The sequence below is a fragment of the Falco punctatus genome (assembly GCF_963210335.1).
Source record: "Falco punctatus genome assembly, contig: scaffold_246, whole genome shotgun sequence".
Lineage (NCBI taxonomy): Eukaryota > Metazoa > Chordata > Aves > Falconiformes > Falconidae > Falco > Falco punctatus.
The window spans coordinates 26,417-48,146 of record NW_027660228.1 but is presented as its reverse complement, the minus strand read 5'-3'; the positions used below and the strand labels follow the sequence as shown (position 1 = coordinate 48,146).

The following is a 21,730-nucleotide window of genomic DNA, read 5'->3' as shown; positions in this document are numbered from 1 at the left end:
CCCGGTGCACGAGGAGCCGTTGCACAAGGCCGCCTTGTTCCCATTGCACAAGGAGCTGTTGCACGAGGCCTCCCCCAATCCTGGTGCACGAGGAGCTGTTGCACGAGGTCTCCCTGCTCCCCTGGCCTGAGGTGCTGTTGCACGAGGAGCCCTTGCACAAGGAGCCGTCGCACAAGGCCTCCCTCCTCCCGTCGCACGAGGTGCTGGTGCATGAGGGTGCCCTTCCACAAAGCCTCTCCGCTCCTGTTGCACGAGGAGCCCTTGCACGAGAAGCGGTTGCACGACGCCTCCCCGCTCCTGCTGCAAGAGGAGCCCTTGTGTGAGGAGCTGTTGCACGAGGAACCCTTGCACGAGGTCGCCCCACTCCTGCGCGAGGAGCCGTTGTGTGAAGAGCCCTTGCACGAGGACGCCTGGCTCCTGTTGCACGAGGAGGTGTTGCAGGAGGCCCCCCTGCTGCTGTTGCACGAGGAGCCCTTGCACGAGGCCCCCCTGCTGCCGTTGCACGAGGAGCCCTTGCACGAGGCCGTTGCACAAGGCGCCCTTGCACGAGGCCGTTGCACGAGGAGCCCCTGCACGAGGCTGCCTGGCTCCTGTTGCACGAGGAGCCCTTGCACAAGCCCCCCCCCAGCTGCCCTTGCACGAGGCGCCGTTGCACGAGGAGCCGTTGCACGAGGCCGTTGCACGAGGAGCCCTTGCACAAGGCCCCCCCCAGCTGCCCTTGCACGAGGCGCCGTTGCACGAGGAGCCCTTGCACGAGGCCTCACACCCCTCGCACGAGGAGCCCTTGCACGAGGCCAGGGCAGGAGGGGAAGGGGGGTGGGAGGGGGGTGGGGGGGTGGCTTGGTGGTGGGGGGGTGGGGGTGGCTCCCATCCCCCCCCCCCCCCCCCCCCCGCCCTCCCCTTCCCCCTCCCCCTCCCCCCCCCCAGCCTCCTCTTCCCCGGGGGTCGCCGGGTGCCACCGCCAGCCCCGGGGCGGGGGGTTGGGGGGGGGTCCCGGTGGCCCCCGGGGCGGGGGCTAGTGCTCAGCAGCGGGGCCGCGCAGCTCGCCGTTGGCCGTGATCGGGGGTGGCGGGGGCGGAGGCGGGGGTCGCACGGGGACCCCCCCCGGCCCAGCTCACACCCGGGTCTGCTGCACCCACGGCGGAAAGCTGCCTCTCCTGCAAGGCACCGAGGGGGCTCATTCACCCCCCCTGTCCCCCCCACCCCCCCCAAAAAAAAAGGCTCCCCAAGTCCCCCACCCCTCCCCCACCCCCACTACACCACCCCCCACCCCCACCCCCCATCCCCCCGCGCCGCAGCACTCACCTGTATCAGGTCGGTGGGACCCTCCGGCGCTGCCAGGACCACCCCCCCCATCCCCCCCATCCCCATCCCCCTCCCCCCCCCCCCCCCCCAGACAGGACATGACACAGGGACGCGCATGTCACCCCCCCCCTCCCCCCCCCCCCCCCGGGTGAGGTGAGATGGGGACAGACACGAGACACGAGGATGGAGACGAGGCGGGTGACGGCGGGCGCCAGCGCTGGGGGACGGTGGGTGGCCCTCCCCTCCCCCACCCCCCTCCCTCCCAAGCCACCCCCAGAGGGGACGGTGACACTGTTGTCCCCACTGTTGTCACCCCTGGTGGGGGGGGTGGGTGGGGACAACGACGTAAGTGGGACAGGGACAGCCCAGAAGCTCCTTGGTGGCCCTGGGGGGACACCTCAAGGTCCATGTCCCCAAGGGGGACATGGGGACACAGGAGGGACATGGGGACACCTGGATCCATGTCCCCAAGGCGTCCCTGGGGGACGTGGGGACACTCCGGATCCATGTCCCCAAGGGTTCCTAGTGTCCCTGGGGGACATAGGGACACAGGGACACTCCAGATCCATGTCCCCAAGGGGTTCCCAGTGTCCCTGGGGGACATGGGGACACAGGAGGGACATGGGGACACCTGGATCCATGTCCCCCAAGGCGTCCCTGGGGGACGTGGGGACACTCCGGATCCATGTCCCCAAGGGTTCCCAGTGTCCCTGGGGGACGTGGGGACACAGAAGGGTCATGGGGACCTCCTGGCTCCATGTCCCCAAGGGTTCCCAGTGTCCCTGGGGGACATGGGGACATAGGAAGGACATGGGGACACAGGAAGGACATGGGGACACTGCAGATCCATGTCCCCCAGGACTCCCTGGTGTCCCAAGGGTCATGGGGACACCTTGGATCCATGTCCCCAAGAGGATATGGGGACATAGGAGGGACACGGGGACACAAGAGGGACATGGGGACACCCTGGGTCCATGTCCCCAAGGGTTCCCAGTGTCCCTGGGGGACATGGGGACACAAGAGGGACATGGGGACACCCTGGGTCCATGTCCCCAAAGGTTCCCAGTGTCCCTGGGGGACATGGGGACACAAGAGGGACATGGGGACACCCTGGGTCCATGTCTCCTGGGACAGACAGGGGACAAGGGACACCAGAAGGGGACAAGGACGTCCCCATGGCACATCCTGGCCAGGACACAGGAGGGTCAGGGACACCCCGGATCTGTGTCACGGGGGTGCCGGGGGGGACGACACATGGGACAAGGAGAGGGACATGGGGACATCCCAGATCCACGTCCCCTGGGATGGAAGGTGCCAGGGAGGGGACAAGGTCCTACCCGGACACAGGAGGGACATGGGGACACCTGGGACACATGTCCCCAAGGGTCCCCAATGTCCTTGGAGGGGGACACGAGGACACAGGAACACCCGGGATCCATGTCCCCAGGGGTCCCCAATGTCCCTGAGGGACACAAGAGGGACATGCCAATGTCCATGTCCCCAGGGGTTCCCCAGTGTCATGGGGACATGGGGACATGTCATAATCCATGTCCCCTGAGGGCTCCCGGTGTCCCCAGGGAAACACGGAGACACAAGAGGGACCATGGGGACACCTGGATCCGTGTCCCCAGGGGTTCCCCAGTGTCCAGGGGACATGGGGACACAGGAAGGACTTGGGGACACCCTGGAACCATGGCCCCAAAGGTTCTCCGTGTCCCGAGGGGACACAAGAGGGACATGGGTGACCCTAGATCCATGTCCCCAAGGGTCCCCAGTGTCCCCAGGGGGACACAGAGACACAAGAAGGACATGGGGACACACAGATCCATGTCCCCAAGGGTTCCCACTGTCCTGGGGACATGAGGACACCCCAGGTCTGTGTCCCCAAGGGTTCCCGTTGTCCAGAGGACATGGGGACAGTCCAGCATTGCGTGTCCCTAAGGGTCCTCAGTGTCCCTCAGGGACATGGGGACACCTGGATCCATGTCCCCAAGGGTTCCCTGTGTTCTCCAGGGACACAAGAGGGTCTTGGGGACATCCTGGCTTCATGTCCCCAAGGGTTCCCAATGTCCCTGAGGGACATGGGGACACAAGAAGGTCTTGGGGACATCCTGGCTGCATGTCCCCAAGCGTTCCCAATGTCCCTGAGGGACATGGGGACACAAGAAGGTCTTGGGGACATCCTGGCTCCATGTCCCCAAGCGTTCCCAATGTCCCTGAGGGACATGGGGACACAAGAAGGTCTTGGGGACATCCTGGCTCCATGTCCCCAAGGGTTCCCAATGTCCCTGAAGGACATGGGGACACAAGAGCATCTTGGGGACATCCTGGCTCCATGTCCCCAAGTGTTCCCAATGTCCCTGAGGGACATGGGGACACAAGAAGGTCTTGGGGACATCCTGGCTCCATGTCCCCAAGCGTTCCCAATGTCCCTGAGGGACATGGGGACACAAGAGGGTCTTGGGGACATCCTGGCTCCATGTCCCCAAGCGTTCCCAATGTCCCTGAAGGACATGGGGACACAAGAAGGTCTTGGGGACATCCTGGCTCCATGTCCCCAAGGGTTCCCAATGTCCCTGAGGGACATGGGGACACAAGAGGGTCTTGGGGACATCCTGGCTCCATGTCCCCAAGGGTTCCCAATGTCCCTGAAGGACATGGGGACACAAGAAGGTCTTGGGGACATCCTGGCTCCATGTCCCCAAGCGTTCCCAGTGTCCCTGAGGGACATGGGGACACAAGAAGGTCTTGGGGACATCCTGGCTCCATGTCCCCAAGCGTTCCCAGTGTCCCTGAAGGACATGGGGACACAAGAAGGTCTTGGGGACATCCTGGCTCCATGTCCCCAAGCGTTCCCAATGTCCCTGAGGGACATGGGGACACAAGAAGGTCTTGGGGACATCCTGGCTCCATGTCCCCAAGTGTTCCCAATGTCCCTGAGGGACATGGGGACACAAGAGGGTCTTGGGGACATCCTGGCTCCATGTCCCCAAGCGTTCCCAATGTCCCTGAGGGACATGGGGACACAAGAGCATCTTAGGGACATCCTGGCTCCATGTCCCCAAGGGTTCCCAATGTCCCTCAGGGACACAGGGACACAAGAGGGTCTTGGGGACATCCTGGATCCATGTCCCCAAGGGTTCCCAATGTCCCTCAGGGACATGGGGACATCCTGACTCCATGTCCCCAAGCGTTCCCAGTGTCCCTCAGGGACATGGGGACATCCTGGCTCCATGTCCCCAAGGGTTCCCAATGTCCCTGAGGGACATGGGGACACAAGAGCATCTTGGGGACATCCTGGCTCCATGTCCCCAAGGGTTCCCAATGTCCCTGAGGGACATGGGGACACAAGAGGGTCTTGGGGACATCCTGGCTCCATGTCCCCAAGGGTTCCCAATGTCCCTGAAGGACATGGGGACACAAGAAGGTCTTGGGGACATCCTGGCTCCATGTCCCCAAGCGTTCCCAATGTCCCTGAGGGACATGGGGACACAAGAAGGTCTTGGGGACATCCTGGCTCCATGTCCCCAAGCGTTCCCAGTGTCCCTGAAGGACATGGGGACACAAGAAGGTCTTGGGGACATCCTGGCTCCATGTCCCCAAGCGTTCCCAATGTCCCTGAGGGACATGGGGACACAAGAAGGTCTTGGGGACATCCTGGCTCCATGTCCCCAAGGGTTCCCAATGTCCCTGAGGGACATGGGGACACAAGAGGGTCTTGGGGACATCCTGGCTCCATGTCCCCAAGCGTTCCCAATGTCCCTGAGGGACATGGGGACACAAGAGCATCTTAGGGACATCCTGGCTCCATGTCCCCAAGGGTTCCCAATGTCCCTCAGGGACACAGGGACACAAGAGGGTCTTGGGGACATCCTGGATCCATGTCCCCAAGGGTTCCCAATGTCCCTCAGGGACATGGGGACATCCTGACTCCATGTCCCCAAGCGTTCCCAGTGTCCCTCAGGGACATGGGGACATCCTGGCTCCATGTCCCCAAGGGTTCCCAATGTCCCTGAGGGACATGGGGACACAAGAGCATCTTGGGGACATCCTGGCTCCATGTCCCCAAGGGTTCCCAATGTCCCTGAGGGACACGGGGCCACAGGAGGAACATGGGGGACACTCCAGCATTGTGTCCCCAAGGGTTCCCCGATGTCCCCTGGGTGCTACCTAGGGGAAGGGGGGGATGGGGACAGGGACGGGGACGGGAGGACCCACCTGGCGTGTCACCGGAGGCCGAGGGTCCCGTGACAATGGCAGGGCTGGCCCGCGCTACCTGACGGACAGCTAGGACGAAGAGAGACACGGGGGGGTCAGGGCCACCGCGGGGGGACACGCTTGTCCCCGCGGGGGGACTCGGGGGATGAGGGGAGGGGGGGGGAGGGGAGGACTTGGGGACACACCGTGTCCCCGGTGGTGGTGGCCTTGAGGGGGTGGCCCTGAGGTGGCGGGGGGGAACCCCAACCCGAGGAGGGGGTCTGTCACCAGCCCCGTCGCTTGGGGGGGGGGGGGAGGTGGCCTTGGGGACATGTTGGTGGCCCTGTCCCTAGGCGGGGGGGGAGGGGGGATGTGGCTCTGTCACCCCGCCCCCCCCCCCATGTCCCTCTGATGTCCTCCCTGGAGGTGGCCTGTGTCCCCCCCCTCGGGGGGACGGTGTCCCCCCAGGGGTGGCCCTGTCTCCACTAGGGATGACATTGTCCCCCCTGGGGGGGGGGGGTCACTTTGTCCCCCCAGGGGTGGCCCTGTCCCCCCTGGGGGGGTCACTTTGTCCCCCCAGGGGTGGCCCTGTGCCCACCGGGGATGGCCCTGTCCCCTCTGGGGGGGTCACTTTGTCCCCCCAGGGGTGACGCTGTCCCCCCCCACGGGTGACCATGTCCCCCCTGGGGTGGCTTTGTCCCCCCCCCGGAGGTGACCATGCACCCCCAGGAGTGGCCCTGTCCCCCAGAGGGGACCCCGTGTCCCCCCTAGAGGTGGCCTTGTCCCCACCGGGGGTGGCCCTGTCCCCCCCCCAGGGGTGACCGTGTCCCCCCAGGGGTGACCCTGTTCTCCCTGGGGGTGGCCCCGACCCCTCCCCCATCTCCCTGGGGGTCACCAGGTCCCCACTGGGGGTGGCCCTGTCCCCCCCAGGGGGTGGCTGTGCCCCCCCTGGGGTCCCTATGTCCCCCCCCAGGGGTGACCCTGTCGTGTCCCCCCCCCCCATGGGTCCCCATGTTCCCCCCCCTCAGGGCCCCACAGGGGTGGCTCTGTCCCCCCCCCCGCCCCCACCAGGGGCCATAATGTCCCTCCCCCCAGATGCCACCATGTCCCCGCCCCCCCTCCCCCGCCCCCCCCGCCATCCCCGTGTCCCCTCTAGGGACAACCCTGGCCCCCTACAGCCCCCACAGGTGACCATCCCCCCCCCATAGGTCACCAACCCCCCCCCCCCCAGCCCGGGGGTGACAATACCCCCCCAGTGGTGCCCACAGCCCCCCCAGTAACCTCCCAGGGGGGCCCAGTACCCCCCAGTAACCCTGCTGGGATGACAATACGCCCCCCCCCCAGGGTGCCCATCACCCCCTGGGGTCCCCCCCCCCCATGGGTGCCCATACTCCCCCCCCCCAAAGGTGACCCCCCGCGCCCACAGACCCCCCCCAACGATGTCCATATGCCCCTCTAGGGGTACCCCCTCCCCCACCCATGGGTGCCCATCACCCCCCCGGGGTCCCCCCACCCATGGGTGCCCATACCCCCCCACCCAAAGGTGACACCCCACACCCAAAGGTGACACCCCCACACCCAAAGGTGACACCCCCCCGCCCACAGAACCCCCCCAACGATGTCCATACGCCCCTCTAGGGGTACCCCCACCCCCACCCATGGGTGCCCATCACCCCCCCGGGGTCCCCCCACCCATGGGTGCCCATAGCCCCCCCCCAGGTGACCCCCCCGCCCACAGAACCCCCCCAACGATGTCCATACGCCCCTCTAGGGGTACCCCCACCCCCACCCATGGGTGCCCATCACCCCCTCGGGGTACCCCCACCCATGGGTGCCCATAGCCCCCACCCAAAGGTGACACCCCCCACCCAAAGTTGACACCCCCACACCCAAAGGTGACCCCCCCCGCCCACAGACCCCCCCAACGATGTCCATACGCCCCTCTAGGGGTACCCCCACCCCCACCCATGGGTGCCCATCACCCCCCCGGGGTCCCCCCACCCATGGGTGCCCATAGCCCCCACCCAAAGGTGAACCCCCACACCCAAAGGTGACACCCCCCCCTCTCAGGTGACCCCCCGCGCCCACAGAACCCCCCCAACGATGTCCATACGCCCCTCTAGGGGTACCCCCACCCCCACCCATGGGTGCCCATCACCCCCCCGGGGTCCCCCCACCCATGGGTGCCCATAGCCCCCACCCAAAGGTGAACCCCCACACCCAAAGGTGACACCCCCCCCTCTCAGGTGACCCCCCGCGCCCACAGAACCCCCCCAACGATGTCCATACGCCCCTCTAGGGGTACCCCCACCCCCACCCATGGGTGCCCATCACCCCCCCGGGGTCCCCCCCCCCATGGGTGCCCATAGCCCCCACCCAAAGGTGACACCCCCCACCCAAAGGTGACACCCCCACACCCAAAGGTGACACCCCCCCCTCTCAGGTGACCCCCCGCGCCCACAGAACCCCCCCAACGATGTCCATACGCCCCTCTAGGGGTACCCCCACCCCCACCCATGGGTGCCCATCACCCCCCCGGGGTCCCCCCACCCATGGGTGCCCATAGCCCCCACCCAAAGGTGAACCCCCACACCCAAAGGTGACACCCCCCCCTCTCAGGTGACCCCCCGCGCCCACAGAACCCCCCCAACGATGTCCATACGCCCCTCTAGGGGTACCCCCACCCCCACCCATGGGTGCCCATCACCCCCCCGGGGTCCCCCCCCCCATGGGTGCCCATAGCCCCCACCCAAAGGTGACACCCCCCACCCAAAGGTGACACCCCCACACCCAAAGGTGACACCCCCCCCTCTCAGGTGACCCCCCGCGCCCACAGAACCCCCCCAACGATGTCCATACGCCCCTCTAGGGGTACCCACACCCCCACCCATGGGTGCCCACCACCCCCCCGGGGTCCCCCCCCCCCATGGGTGCCCCCCCGCCCCGGGCCCCGCCCCCAGCGCGGCGTGGGATGGCCGATGTCACACGGAGCAGAGCAATGACATTGTAATTTCCACCTGAGCGTCGAGCAGCCGCCGCCGGCCCTCGGGGGGGTCGTGGGCGCCCAAGTGATCCCTGCGCAGCTCCTGCTCCACCAGCATCAGCCTGCGGGGCCAGGCTTCACCGGGGTCACGCTGCCACCCCCGGGGGGGCACCCCGGGGACACGGGGACACCCCCCGGGGTCCCGCTGCCACCCCCGGGGACGCCTCTTGGGGACAACCTTCCCGGGGGCCAGGCTTCGCCAGGGGGATGGGGACACCCCTGGGTCATGGGGACACCCCTAGGGACATCCCTGGGTCATGGGGACACCCCCAAGGACATCCCTGCTCATGGGGACACCCCCGGGGACACCCCTAGGGACACCCTGGGTCATGGGGACACCCCCAAGGACATCCCTGCTCATGGGGACACCCCCGGGGACACCCCTAGGGACACCCTGGGTCATGGGGACACCCCCAGGGACATCCCTGGTCATGGGGACACCCCCAGGGACACCTCTAGGGACACCCTGGGTCATGGGGACACCCCCAGGGACATCCCTGGTCATGGGAACACCCCCGGGGACACCCCTAGGGACACCCTGGGTCATGGGGACACCCCCAAGGACATCCCTGCTCATGGGGACACCCCCGGGGACACCCCTAGGGACACCCTGGGTCATGGGGACACCCCCAGGGACATCCCTGGTCATGGGGACACCCCCGGGGACACCCCTAGGGACACCCTGGGTCATGGGGACACCCCCAGGGACACCCCGGGTCATGGGGACACTCCGAAGGACACCCTGGGTCATGGGGACACCCCCAAGGACATCCCTGGTCATGGGGACACCCCTGGGGACACCCCTAGGGACACCCTGGGTCATGGGAACACCCCCAGGGACATCCCTCGTCATGGGGACACCCCTGGGTCATGGGGACACCCCCAGGGACACACTAGGTCATGGGGACACCCCTGGGGACACCCTGGGTCATGGGGACACCCTGGGTCATGGGGACACCCCCAGGGACATCCCTGGTCATGGGGACACCCTGGGTCATGGGGACACTCCTGGGGAGACCCCCAGGGACACCCCCAGGGACTCCCCCAGGGACACCCTGGGTCATGGGGACACCCCCGGGTCATGGGGACACCCCCAGGGACACACTAGGTCATGGGGACACTCCTGGGGACACCCATAGGTGCACACCCTGTCATGGGGACAGCCCTGGGGTCACCCTGGGTCATGTGACACCCTGGGTCATGGGGACACCCCTGGGGACACCCCTAGGGACACCCTGGGTCATGGGGACACCCTGGGTCATGGGGACACCCCCGGGGACACCCCTAGGGACACCCTGGGTCATGGGGACACCCTGGGTCATGGGGACACCCCCGGGGACACCCCTAGGGACACCCTGGGTCATGAGGACACCCCCAGGGACACCCCGGGTCATGGGGACACCCCCGGGGACACCCCCAGGGACATCCCTGGTCATGGGGACACCCCCAAGGACATCCCTGGTCATGGGGACACCCCTGGGGACACCCCTAGGGACACCCCGGGTCATGGGGACACCCCCAGGGACATCCTCACCTCATGGGGACACCCCCAGGGGCACCCCTAGGGACATGGGGACACCCCTGGGGACACCCCTAGGGACACCCCGGGTCATGGGGACACCCCCAGGGACATCCTCACCTCATGGGGACACCCCCAGGGGCACCCCTAGGGACATGGGGACACCCCCAGGGGCACCCTTAGGGACATGGGGACACCTCCAGGGGCACCCCAGGCAATGGGGACCCCCTTGGGGACACCCAGGGACATGGTGACAGCCCCCAGGGACACCCAAGGACACGGGACACCCCCAGGGGACACCCCCCCCCCCCAAGGACACCCAGGGGCACCCCCAGGTCACAGGGACACACCCCCCCCCAGGGACACCACCAGGGTGGGGACACCCCCCTAAGGGACATGCTGCCACCCATGGGGACACCCCCCCTGGGGACCCACCACCACTCACCCCAAGGACATGTGGGGACACCCCAGTGACATTGCAGGGACACCTCAGGGTCACGCTGCCACCACCCCACCAGGGACACCCAAGGGACATGGTGGGGACACCCAGGGATATGGTGGGGACACCCAAGGGACATGGTGGGGACACCCAAGGGACACCCAAGGGACATGGTGGGGACACCCAGGGATATGGTGGGGACACCCAGGGACATGGTGGGGACACCCAAGGGACATGGTGGGGACACCCAGGGATATGGTGGGGACACCCAAGGGACATGGTGGGGACACCCAGGGATATGGTGGGGACACCCAAGGGACATGGTGGGGACACCCAGGGACATGGTGGGGACACCCAAGGGACATGGTGGGGACACCCAGGGATATGGTGGGGACACCCAGGGACATGGTGGGGACACCCAAGGGACATGGTGGGGACACCCAGGGACATGGTGGGGACAGGCCACGCTGGGATCACATTGCCACCAGCCTGGGGACATGAGGGGACACCCCCAATGTCCTGCTGTGTCCAGGTGTCCCCCATGTCCCTCTGTGTCCTCATGGCCCTGAGTGTCCCTGTGTCCCTCCATGTCCTGCATGTCCCCACATCCTCCATGTCCCTCCATCTCCCTCATGTTCCCCGTGTCCCTGTGTCCCCATGTCCATGTCCCTCTGTGTCCCCATGTCCCTCTCCGTGTCCTCCATGTTCTCCTGCATCCCCATGTCACTCTGTGTCCCCGTGTCACCCGTATCCCACTATGTCCCTCATCTTCTGTGTCCCCATGTTCCTCTGTCCTTCATGTTCTTCTGTGTCCCCATGTCACTCTTGTGTCCCCATGTCCTCCTCCATCCCCACACCCTCCATGTCCATCGATTGCCTCCAAGTCCTTCTGTGTCCCCATGTCCCTGTGTCCCCATGTCATCCCCGTTCCACCACGTCCCTCATCTCCTCCTGTGTCCCCATGTCCCTGTGTCCCCATGTCATCCCCGTTCCACCACGTCCCTCATCTCCTCCTGTGTCCCCATGTCCCTGTGTCCCCATGTCATCCCCGTTCCACCATGTCCATCATCTCCTTCTGTGTCTCCACGTCCCCAGTGTCCCCATACACTCCATGTCCCTCCATGTCCCCATGTCCCTGTGTCCCCACACCCTCCATGTCCATCTATTGCCTCCAAGTCCTTCTGTGTCCCTCTGTGTCCCCATGTCATCCCCGTTCCACCATGTCCATCTCCTTCTGTGTCCCCATGTCCCTCTGTGTCCCCACACCCTCCATGTCCATCTATTGCCTCCAAGTCCTCCTGTGTCCCCATGTCCCTCTGTCCCCATGTCATCCTTGTTCCACCATGTCCATCATCTCCTCCTGTGTCCCCATGTCATCCCCGTTCCACCATGTCCATCATCTCCTCCTGTGTCCCCATGTCCCTCTGTGTCCCCATGTCATCCCCGTTCCGCCACGTCCCTCATCTCCTCCTGTGTCCCCATGTCCCTCTGTGTCCCCATGTCATCCCCGTTCCACCATGTCCATCATCTCCTCCTGTGTCCCCATGTCCCTCTGTGTCCCCATGTCATCCCCGTTCCACCATGTCCATCATCTCCTCCTGTGTCCCCACGTCCCTCTGTGTCCCCACACCCTCCATGTCCATTGATTGCCTCCAAGTCCTCCTGTGTCCCCACGTCCCTGTGTTCCCACGTCCCTCTGTGTCCCCATGTCATCCCCGTTCCACCATGTCCCTCATCTCCTTCTGTGTCCCCATGTCATCCCCGTTCCACCATGTCCATCACCTCCTCCTGTGTCCCCATGTCATCCCTGTTCCACCATGTCCATCATCTCCTTCTGTGTCCCCATGTCATCCCCATTCCCATGTCCATCATCTCCTCCTGTGTCCCCGCGTCCCTCTGTGTCCCCATGTCATCCCCGTTCCGCCACGTCCCTCATCTCCTCCTGTGTCCCCATGTCCCTCTGTGTCCCCATGTCATCCCCGTTCCACCATGTCCATCATCTCCTCCTGTGTCCCCACGTCCCTCTGTGTCCCCACACCCTCCATGTCCATTGATTGCCTCCAAGTCCTCCTGTGTCCCCACGTCCCTGTGTTCCCACGTCCCTCTGTGTCCCCATGTCATCCCCATTCCGCCACGTCCCTCATCTCCTCCTGTGTCCCCACGTCCCTCTGTGTCCCCATGTCATCCCCGTTCCACCATGTCCCTCATCTCCTTCTGTGTCCCCATGTCATCCCTGTTCCACCATGTCCCTCATCTCCTCCTGTGTCCCCACGTCCCTCTGTGTCCCCACACCCTCCATGTCCATCGATTGCCTCCAAGTCCTCCTGTGTCCCCACGTCCCTGTGTCCCCACGTCCCTCTGTGTCCCCATGTCATCCCCGTTCCACCACGTCCATCATCTCCTCCTGTGTCCCCGCGTCCCTCTGTGTCCCCATGTCATCCCCGTTCCACCATGTCCATCATCTCCTCCTGTGTCCCCATGTCATCCCTGTTCCACCATGTCCCTCATCTCCTTCTGTGTCCCCATGTCATCCCCGTTCCACCATGTCCATCACCTCCTCCTGTGTCCCCATGTCATCCCTGTTCCACCATGTCCATCATCTCCTTCTGTGTCCCCATGTCATCCCCATTCCCATGTCCATCATCTCCTCCTGTGTCCCCGCGTCCCTCTGTGTCCCCATGTCATCCCCGTTCCGCCACGTCCCTCATCTCCTCCTGTGTCCCCATGTCCCTCTGTGTCCCCATGTCATCCCTGTTCCACCATGTCCATCATCTCCTTCTGTGTCCCCATGTCATCCCCGTTCCACCACGTCCCTCATCTCCTCCTGTGTCCCCATGTCCCTCTGTGTCCCCATGTCATCCCCGTTCCACCACGTCCCTCATCTCCTCCTGTGTCCCCGCGTCCCCAGTGTCCCCTCGCCGTCCCCGGGGCCGGGTCCCTCCCTCACCTGCCGATGATGCTCTTGATCTGGGAGTCCTTCTCCGCCTGCTGCTGCCGCAGGCGCTTCTCGCTCTGCTCCAGGCGGTGCTGGTACTGCAGCAGGATGCGGCTCGTCTGCTCCTCCTGCGACACCAGGCGCCGCTCGTACTCCTCCAGCTTGCGGTTGGACATGTGCAGCCGCTCCTTCAGCGAGTGGATCTCCTCCTCGTACTCCTTCACCTGCCACAGCCCACACTGCAGAGCGCTGCTGGTGGCACCTCCCCACCCCCACCGCCAACGGACACCCTGGGTCCCCCCCAACGGTGACACCCAAACCATCTCCTGGTCTCCTGGGACACTTGGGACCCAGGACCTGGGTCCATCAGGATCATCTCTTGGGACTTGGGTCCATCAGGATCATCTCCTGGGACCTGGACACTTGGGTCCCCAGGACCTGGGTCCATCAGGATGATATCTTGGGACCTGGACACTTGGGTCCCAAGGACCTGGGTCCATCAGGATCATCTCCTGGGATCTGAACACTTGGCTCCCCAGGACCTGGGTCCATCAGGATCATCTCCTGGGACCTGGACACTTGGGTCCCCAGGACCTAGGTCCATCAGGATCATCTCCTGGGACCTGGACACTTGGGTCCCAAGGACCTGGGTCCATCAGGATCATCTCTTGGGATTTGGGTCCCAAGGACCTGGGTCCATCAGGATGATCTCTTGGGGCCTGGACACTTGGGTCCCCAGGACCTGGGTCCATCAGGATGATCTCCTGGGATCTGGACACTTGGCTCCCAAGGACCTGGGTCCATTCAGGGTCCTCTCTTGGGACTTGGGTCCCAAGGACCTGGGTCCATCAGGATCATCTCCTGGGATCTGGACACTTGGGTCCCCAGGACCTGGGTCCATCAGGATGATATCTTGGGACCTGGACACTTGGGTCCCAAGGACCTGGGTCCATCAGGATGATATCTTGGGACCTGGACACTTGGGTCCCAAGGACCTGGGTCCATCAGGATCATCTCCTGGGACCTGGACACTTGGGTCCCCAGGACCTGGGTCCATCAGGATGATATCTTGGGACCTGGACACTTGGGTCCCAAGGACCTGGGTCCATCAGGATCATCTCCTGGGACCTGGACACTTGGGTCCCCAGGACCTGCGTCCATTCAGGGTCATCTCTTGGGACTTGGGTCCATCAGGATCATCTCCTGGGACCTGGACACTTGGGTCCCCAGGACCTGGGTCCATCAGGATCATCTCCTGGGATCTGGACACTTGGGTCCCAAGGACCTGGGTCCATCAGGATCATCTCCTGGGATCTGGACACTTGGGTCCCAAGGACCTGGGTCCATCAGGATCATCTCCTGGGATCTGGACACTTGGGTCCCCAGGACCTGGGTCCATCAGGATGATATCTTGGGACCTGGGTCTCCACCGTGGTGGTGCCCGGACACCTAGATCTCCACAACGGTGATGCCCAAACATCAAGGTCCCCCACCATGGTCATGACCGAACATCAAGGTCTCCACCAAGATGACACCCAAAGAGTTGGGACCAACTCTGGTGACACTCAGACACCTGAGTCCCCACCATGATGACACCTAAACATTTGGGACCACGCGTGGTGATGCCTGGACACCTGGGTCCATCAGGGTCATCTACTGGGACCCGAGTCCATCAGGGTCATCTAGGACACTTGGGTCCACAGGACCTAGCTCCATCAGGATCGTCTCCTGGGACCTGGACACTTGGGACCCCAAGACCTGGGTCCATCAGGGTCATCTCTTGGGACCTGGGTCCCAAGAACCTGGGTCAATCAGGATCATCTCCTGGGACCTTGACACTTGGGTCCCCAGGACCTGGGTCCATCAGGATCATCTCCTGGGACCTGAACACTTGGGTCTCCAGGACCTGGGTCCATCAGGATCATCTCTTGGGACTTGGGTCCATCAGGATCATCTCTTGGGACCTGGACACTTGGGTCCCCAGGACCTGGGTCCATCAGGATCATCTCCTGGGACCTGGACACTTGGGACCCCAAGTCCTGGGTCCATCAGGATCATCTCCTGGGACCTGGACGGACACTTGGGTCCCCAGGACCTGGGTCCATTCAGGGTCATCTCTTGGGACTTGGGTCCCAAGGACCTGGGTCCATCAGGGTCATCTCCTGGGACCTGGACACTTGGGTTCCCAGGACCTGGGTCCATCAGGATCATCTCCTGGGACCTGGACACTTGGGTCCCCAGGACCCAGGTCCATCAGGATGATCTCCTGGGACCTGGACACTTGAGTTCCCAAGTCCTGGGTCCATTCAGGGTCCTCTCTTGGGACTTGGGTCCATCAGGATGATCTCCTGGGATCTGGACACTTGGGTCCCAAGGACCTGGGTCCATCAGGATCATCTCCTGGGACCTGGACACTTGGGTTCCAAAGACCTGGGTCCATTCAGGGTCCTCTCTTGGGACTTGGGTCCCCAGGACCTGAGTCCATCAGGATCATCTCCTGGGACCTGAACACTTGGGTCCCAAGGACCTGGGTCCATCAGGATCATCTCTTGGGATTTGGGTCCCCAGGACCTGGTTCCATCAGGATGATCTCTTGGGACCTGGACACTTGGGTCCCCAGGACCTGGGTCCATAGTGGGTCCTCTCTTGGGACTTGGGTCCCCAGGACCTGGGTCCATCAGGATGATCTCTTGGGACCTGGACACTTGGGACTCCAAGACCTGAGTCTATCAGGGTTATCTCTTGGGACCTGGGTCCCAAGAACCTGGGTCAATCAGGATCATCTCCTGGGACCTGGACACTTGGGAGTCCAAGACCTGAGTCTATCAGGGTTATCTCTTGGGACCTGGGTCCCAAGAACCTGGGTCAATCAGGATCATCTCTTGGGACCTGGACACCTGGGTCCCCAGGACCTGGGTCCATCAGGATCATCTCCTGGGACCTGGACACTTGGGTTCCCAAGACCTGGGTCTATCAGGATCATCTCCTGGGATCTGGACACTTGGCTCCCAAGGACCTGGGTCCATTCAGGGTCCTCTCTTGGGACTTGGGTCCCAAGAACCTGGGTCCATCAGGATCATCTCCTGGGATCTGGACACTTGGGTCCCCAGGACCTGGGTCCATCAGGATGATATCTTGGGACCTGGACACTTGGGTCCCCAGGACCTGGGTCCATCAGGATCATCTCCTGGGACCTGGACACTTGGCTCCCCAGGACCTGGGTCCATCAGGATCATCTCCTGGGACCTGGACACTTGGGTCCCCAGGACCTGGGTCTATCAGGATCATCTCCTGGGACCTGGACACTTGGGTCCTCAGGACCTGGGTCCATCAGGATCATCTCCTGGGACCTGGACACTTGGGTTCCAAAGACCTGGGTCCATTCAGGATCATCTCTTGGGACTTGGGTCCATCAGGATCATCTCCTGGGACCTGGACACTTGGGTCCCCAGGACCTGGGTCCATCAGGATCATCTCCTGGGACCTGGACACTTGAGTTCCCAAGACCTGGGTCCATTCAGGGTCATCTCTTGGGACTTGGGTCCATCAGGATCATCTCCTGGGACCTGGACACTTGGGTCCCAAGGACCTGGGTCCATTCAGGGTCATCTCTTGGGACTTGGTTCCATCAGGATCATCTCCTGGGACCTGGACACCCGGTTTCCCAGGACCCCCAGCCCCATACGCGGGGGTCCGTCGGTGGTCCCTACCCGGTCCAGCCGGCTCTCGTCCATGGACTTGGAGTACTCCTTGAGCTTGTACTCCTCGCGCTCGATGTGGGAGCTCTCGATGTCGGCCGAGAGGTGCGGCATGTTGGACACCCAGGCCACCGTGCGCTCCGCCGCCGGCATCACCGGGTTCAGCGTCGACGGCGTCTGCGAGGCCTGGGGGGAGGGGCACAAGGACAACCTCGGTCCCTCTTGTCCCCGCAGCAGCTCTCCCCATCTCCAGCGTGTCCCCACAAAGCCCCTCATGTCCATCCAGCCCCACCACGGCCCGTGTCACCCGTGGCCCCCTCCCCACCATGCCACCCCATAATGTCCCCGATGTCCTCCGTCCCTGCCACATCCCCCCGTCTCCACCATGTCCCCTTAGGTCCCCGGTGTCCCCATGTCCCTCGTAGCCCTCATGTTCTCACCACGTCCACGTGCCCACCACGTCCTCCACAGCCCTTGTGTCCCCCATCCCCCCCATGTCCCCATGTCCCCCAACCCTACCTTGTCCCCCATCCCTTCCATGTCCCCATGTCCCCCACAGCCTCCACATCCCCCATCCCCACCATGCCCCCATGTTCCCCATCCCCCATCCCCTCCCCTGTCCCCATGTCCCCCGTAGCCCCCATGTCCCCCATCCCCACCATGTTGCCCCATGTCCCCCACAGCCCCACGTCCCCCATCCCCACCATGTCCCCCATGTCCCCCATGTCCCCCATGTCCCCATGTCCCCCACAGCCCCCACATCCCCCATCCCCACCATGCCCCCATGTCCCCCATCGCCCCCATCCCCCCCCGTCCCCATGTCCCCCATCCCCCTCATCCCCTCCCTGTCCCCATGTCCCCCATAGCCCCCATGTCCCCCATTCCCACCCTGTTGCCCCATGTCCCCCATCCCCACCATGCCCCCACGTCCCCCATCCCTACCTTGTCCCCATGTCCCCCATGTCCCCCATGTCCCCCATCCCCATGTCCCCCACAGCCCCCACATCCCCCATCCCCTCCCTGTCCCCATGTCCCCCGTAGCCCCCGTGTCCCCCATTCCCACCCTGTTGCCCCATGTCCCCCATCCCCACCATGCCCCCATGTCCCCCATCCCTACCTTGTCCCCATGTCCCCCATATCCCCCATGTCCCCCATCCCCACTATGTTGCCCCATGTCCCCCCATGTCCCCATGTCCCCCACAGCCCCCACATCCCCCATCCCCACCATGCCCCCACGTCCTCCATCCCCCCATCCCCTCCCCGTCCCCATGCCCCCCCCCGCCCCCCTCCCCCCCCACATCCCCACGCCCCCGTGTCCCCCCCACCTGCTTGGTGACCGGTGGCTTCATCCCGGCCACCGACGCCTCCTTGGCCAGGGAGGGCTGCCGGGAGCGGGGGGGTCCGTAAGCCGGTTCGGGGGACGCCAGCAGGTTCCCGCTGGCCGGCCGGGGTTTGGGGGGCACCCCTAGGGCCCCCTGCCCTGCCCCCCCACCTTTCCCCGCCCGAGCCCCCCGAGGGGTGGGGGGTGGGGGGGCCCCGATGGTGATCTGGGGGGGGGCCAGGCTGTCCTGCAGGGAGAGCTGCCGCCGGCCGAAGTCCCCCCCCGGCCGGGCGAACTCGTCGCTGTAGCTGTGGCTGTGGGTGATGTGCTTGGGGGGGGGCGCCGCCAGCTCCTCGCTCTTGCTGTACCCGTGCAGGGGGGGGGCGAAGGGTCCCTCACCCCCCGGCTCGGGTCCTCGCAAGGGTCCGTCGGCCGCCAAATGAAAAAGAGGGTTCTGGAAGGAAAGGGGGACCCGCAACTGCGGCCCCCCCGGTTCGGGTACCCCCAAACGAGGGGGGGCCAGGCTGGAGGCGCTGCCCTGCGAGAGGCGGCCGGGACGCAGCCCCCCTCCGGCCCCCCCCGGGGCTGGACCACCGGCGGCGAGAAGCTCGGCGGGCAAACTTGGGACGCTGTCAACGCGGCCGTCTTGAAGGTCCAGCATGGAGACGCTCTTGCCCACCCCCAGAGCCCCCCGGCCCCCCTCGGGCTCCGTCAGGTCGGAGCTGCTGGTGCAGTAGGCGGGGGAGGAGCGGGCCAGGGGGGGGCGGCTCAGGACCAGCACCTCCTGCGGCCCCTTCTCCTGCGGCGGGGAGGGCAGGCGGGGCACCTCCATGGAGCTGGGGGGGCGGGGGGGGGGGTGCTGAGAGCGGTGTTCGTGGTGGCCCCAGCCATGTTCCTGTCCCAGCCTTGTCTCCAGCCCCACCTCCATCTCCAGCCCCAAGCCCATCTCCATCACCATCTCCAAGCCCATCTCCATCACCAGCCCACCTCCATCTCCAGCCCCAAGCCCATCTCCATCACCAGCCCACCTCCATCTCCAAGCCCCAAGCCCATCTCCATCACCAGCCCACCTCCATCTCCAAGCCCACCTCCATCACCAGCCCATCTCCATCTCCAGCCCCAAGCCCATCTCCATCACCAGCCCACCTCCATCTCTGGCCCCAAGCCCATCTCCATCACCAGCCCACCTCCATCTCCAGCCCCAAGCCCATCTCCATCACCAGCCCACCTCCATCTCTGGCCCCAAGCCCACCTCCATCACCAGCCCACCTCCATCTCCATCTCCAAGCCCATCTCCATCACCAGCCCATCTCCATCTCCAGCCCCAAGCCCACCTCCATCACCAGCCCATCTCCATCTCCAAGCCCATATCCATCACCAGCCCATCTCCATCTCCAGCCCCAAGCCCATCTCCATCACCAGCCCATCTCCATCTCCAGCCCCAAGCCCATCTCCATCACCAGCCCATCTCCAGCCCCAAGCCCATCTCCATCACCAGCCCACCTCCATCTCCAGCCCCAAGCCCACCTCCATCACCAGCCCACCTCCATCTCCAGCCCCAAGCCCATCTCCATCACCAGCCCACCTCCATCTCCAGCCCCAAGCCCATCTCCATCACCAGCCCATCTCCATCTCCAAGCCCACCTCCATCACCAGCCCACCTCCATCTCCAAGCCCATCTCCATCACCAGCCCACCTCCATCTCCAGCCCCAAGCCCACCTCCATCACCAGCCCACCTCCATCTCCAGCCCCAAGCCCATCTCCATCACCAGCCCATCTCCAGCCCCAAGCCCATCTCCATCACCAGCCCATCTCCATCACCAGCCCACCTCCATCTCCATCTCCAAGCCCACCTCCATCACCAGCCCATCTCCATCTCCAAGCCCACCTCCATCACCAGCCCACCTCCATCTCCAGCCCCAAGCCCACCTCCATCACCAGCCCACCTCCATCTCCAGCCCCAAGCCCATCTCCATCACCAGCCCATCTCCAGCCCCAAGCCCATCTCCATCACCAGCCCATCTCCATCTCCAAGCCCATCTCCATCACCAGCCCACCTCCATCTCCATCTCCAAGCCCACCTCCATCACCAGCCCACCTCCATCTCCAGCCCCAAGCCCATCTCCATCTCCAGCCCCAAGCCCATCTCCATCACCAGCCCATCTCCATCTCCAGCCCCAAGCCCATCTCCATCACCAGCCCACCTCCATCTCCAGCCCCAAGCCCATCTCCATCACCAGCCCACCTCCATCTCCAGCCCCAAGCCCATCTCCATCACCAGCCCACCTCCATCTCCAGCCCCAAGCCCATCTCCATCACCAGCCCATCTCCATCTCCAGCCCCAAGCCCACCTCCATCACCAGCCCACCTCCATCTCCAGCCCCAAGCCCATCTCCATCACCAGCCCACCTCCATCTCCAGCCCCAAGCCCATCTCCATCACCAGCCCACCTCCATCTCCAGCCCCAAGCCCACCTCCATCACCAGCCCACCTCCATCTCCAAGCCCATCTCCATCACCAGCCCACCTCCATCTCCAGCCCCAAGCCCATCTCCATCACCAGCCCACCTCCATCTCCAAGCCCCAAGCCCATCTCCATCACCAGCCCACCTCCATCTCCAAGCCCACCTCCATCACCAGCCCATCTCCATCTCCAGCACCAAGCACATCTCCATCACCAGCCCACCTCCATCTCCAGCCCCAAGCCCATCTCCATCACCAGCCCATCTCCATCTCCAGCCCCAAGCCCATCTCCATCACCAGCCCACCTCCATCTCCAAGCCCATCTCCATCACCAGCCCATCTCCATCTCCAAGCCCATCTCCATCACCAGCCCACCTCCATCTCCAAGCCCATCTCCATCACCAGCCCACCTCCATCTCCAAGCCCACCTCCATCACCAGCCCATCTCCATCTCCAAGCCCCAAGCCCATCTCCATCACCAGCCCACCTCCATCTCCAAGCCCACCTCCATCACCAGCCCATCTCCATCTCCAGCCCCAAGCCCATCTCCATCACCAGCCCACCTCCATCTCTGGCCCCAAGCCCATCTCCATCACCAGCCCACCTCCATCTCTGGCCCCAAGCCCACCTCCATCACCAGCCCACCTCCATCTCTGGCCCCAAGCCCACCTCCATCACCAGCCCACCTCCATCTCCAGCCCCAAGCCCATCTCCATCACCAGCCCACCTCCATCTCCAGCCCCAAGCCCATCTCCATCACCAGCCCATCTCCATCTCCAGCCCCAAGCCCATCTCCATCACCAGCCCATC

At 64.6% G+C, this 21,730-nt stretch overlaps 1 protein-coding gene and 1 long non-coding RNA gene across 2 annotated transcripts in view; both read right to left on the bottom strand.

The window, feature by feature from the left end:
* Nucleotides 1–907: 907 nt before the first annotated feature.
* The window catches only part of SYNGAP1 (synaptic Ras GTPase activating protein 1), a 38,907-nt gene continuing 18,084 nt past the window's right edge, over nt 908–21,730 (bottom strand). The window contains 7 exon segments of the mRNA XM_080411593.1: nt 908–1,103; nt 1,105–1,157; nt 5,524–5,592; nt 8,520–8,620; nt 13,451–13,662; nt 17,149–17,322; nt 18,462–19,293. Of these exon segments, the coding sequence (XP_080267719.1) occupies nt 1,023–1,103; nt 1,105–1,157; nt 5,524–5,592; nt 8,520–8,620; nt 13,451–13,662; nt 17,149–17,322; nt 18,462–19,293 (1,522 nt within the window). The 3' untranslated portion in view covers nt 908–1,022.
* On the bottom strand, nt 15,366–17,133 carry LOC308057511. Its single transcript, XR_013925309.1, has 3 exons — nt 16,812–17,133; nt 16,380–16,402; nt 15,366–15,402 (listed from the first exon to the last, which is right to left on the bottom strand). It is a non-coding gene; the product is annotated as an uncharacterized lncRNA (long non-coding RNA).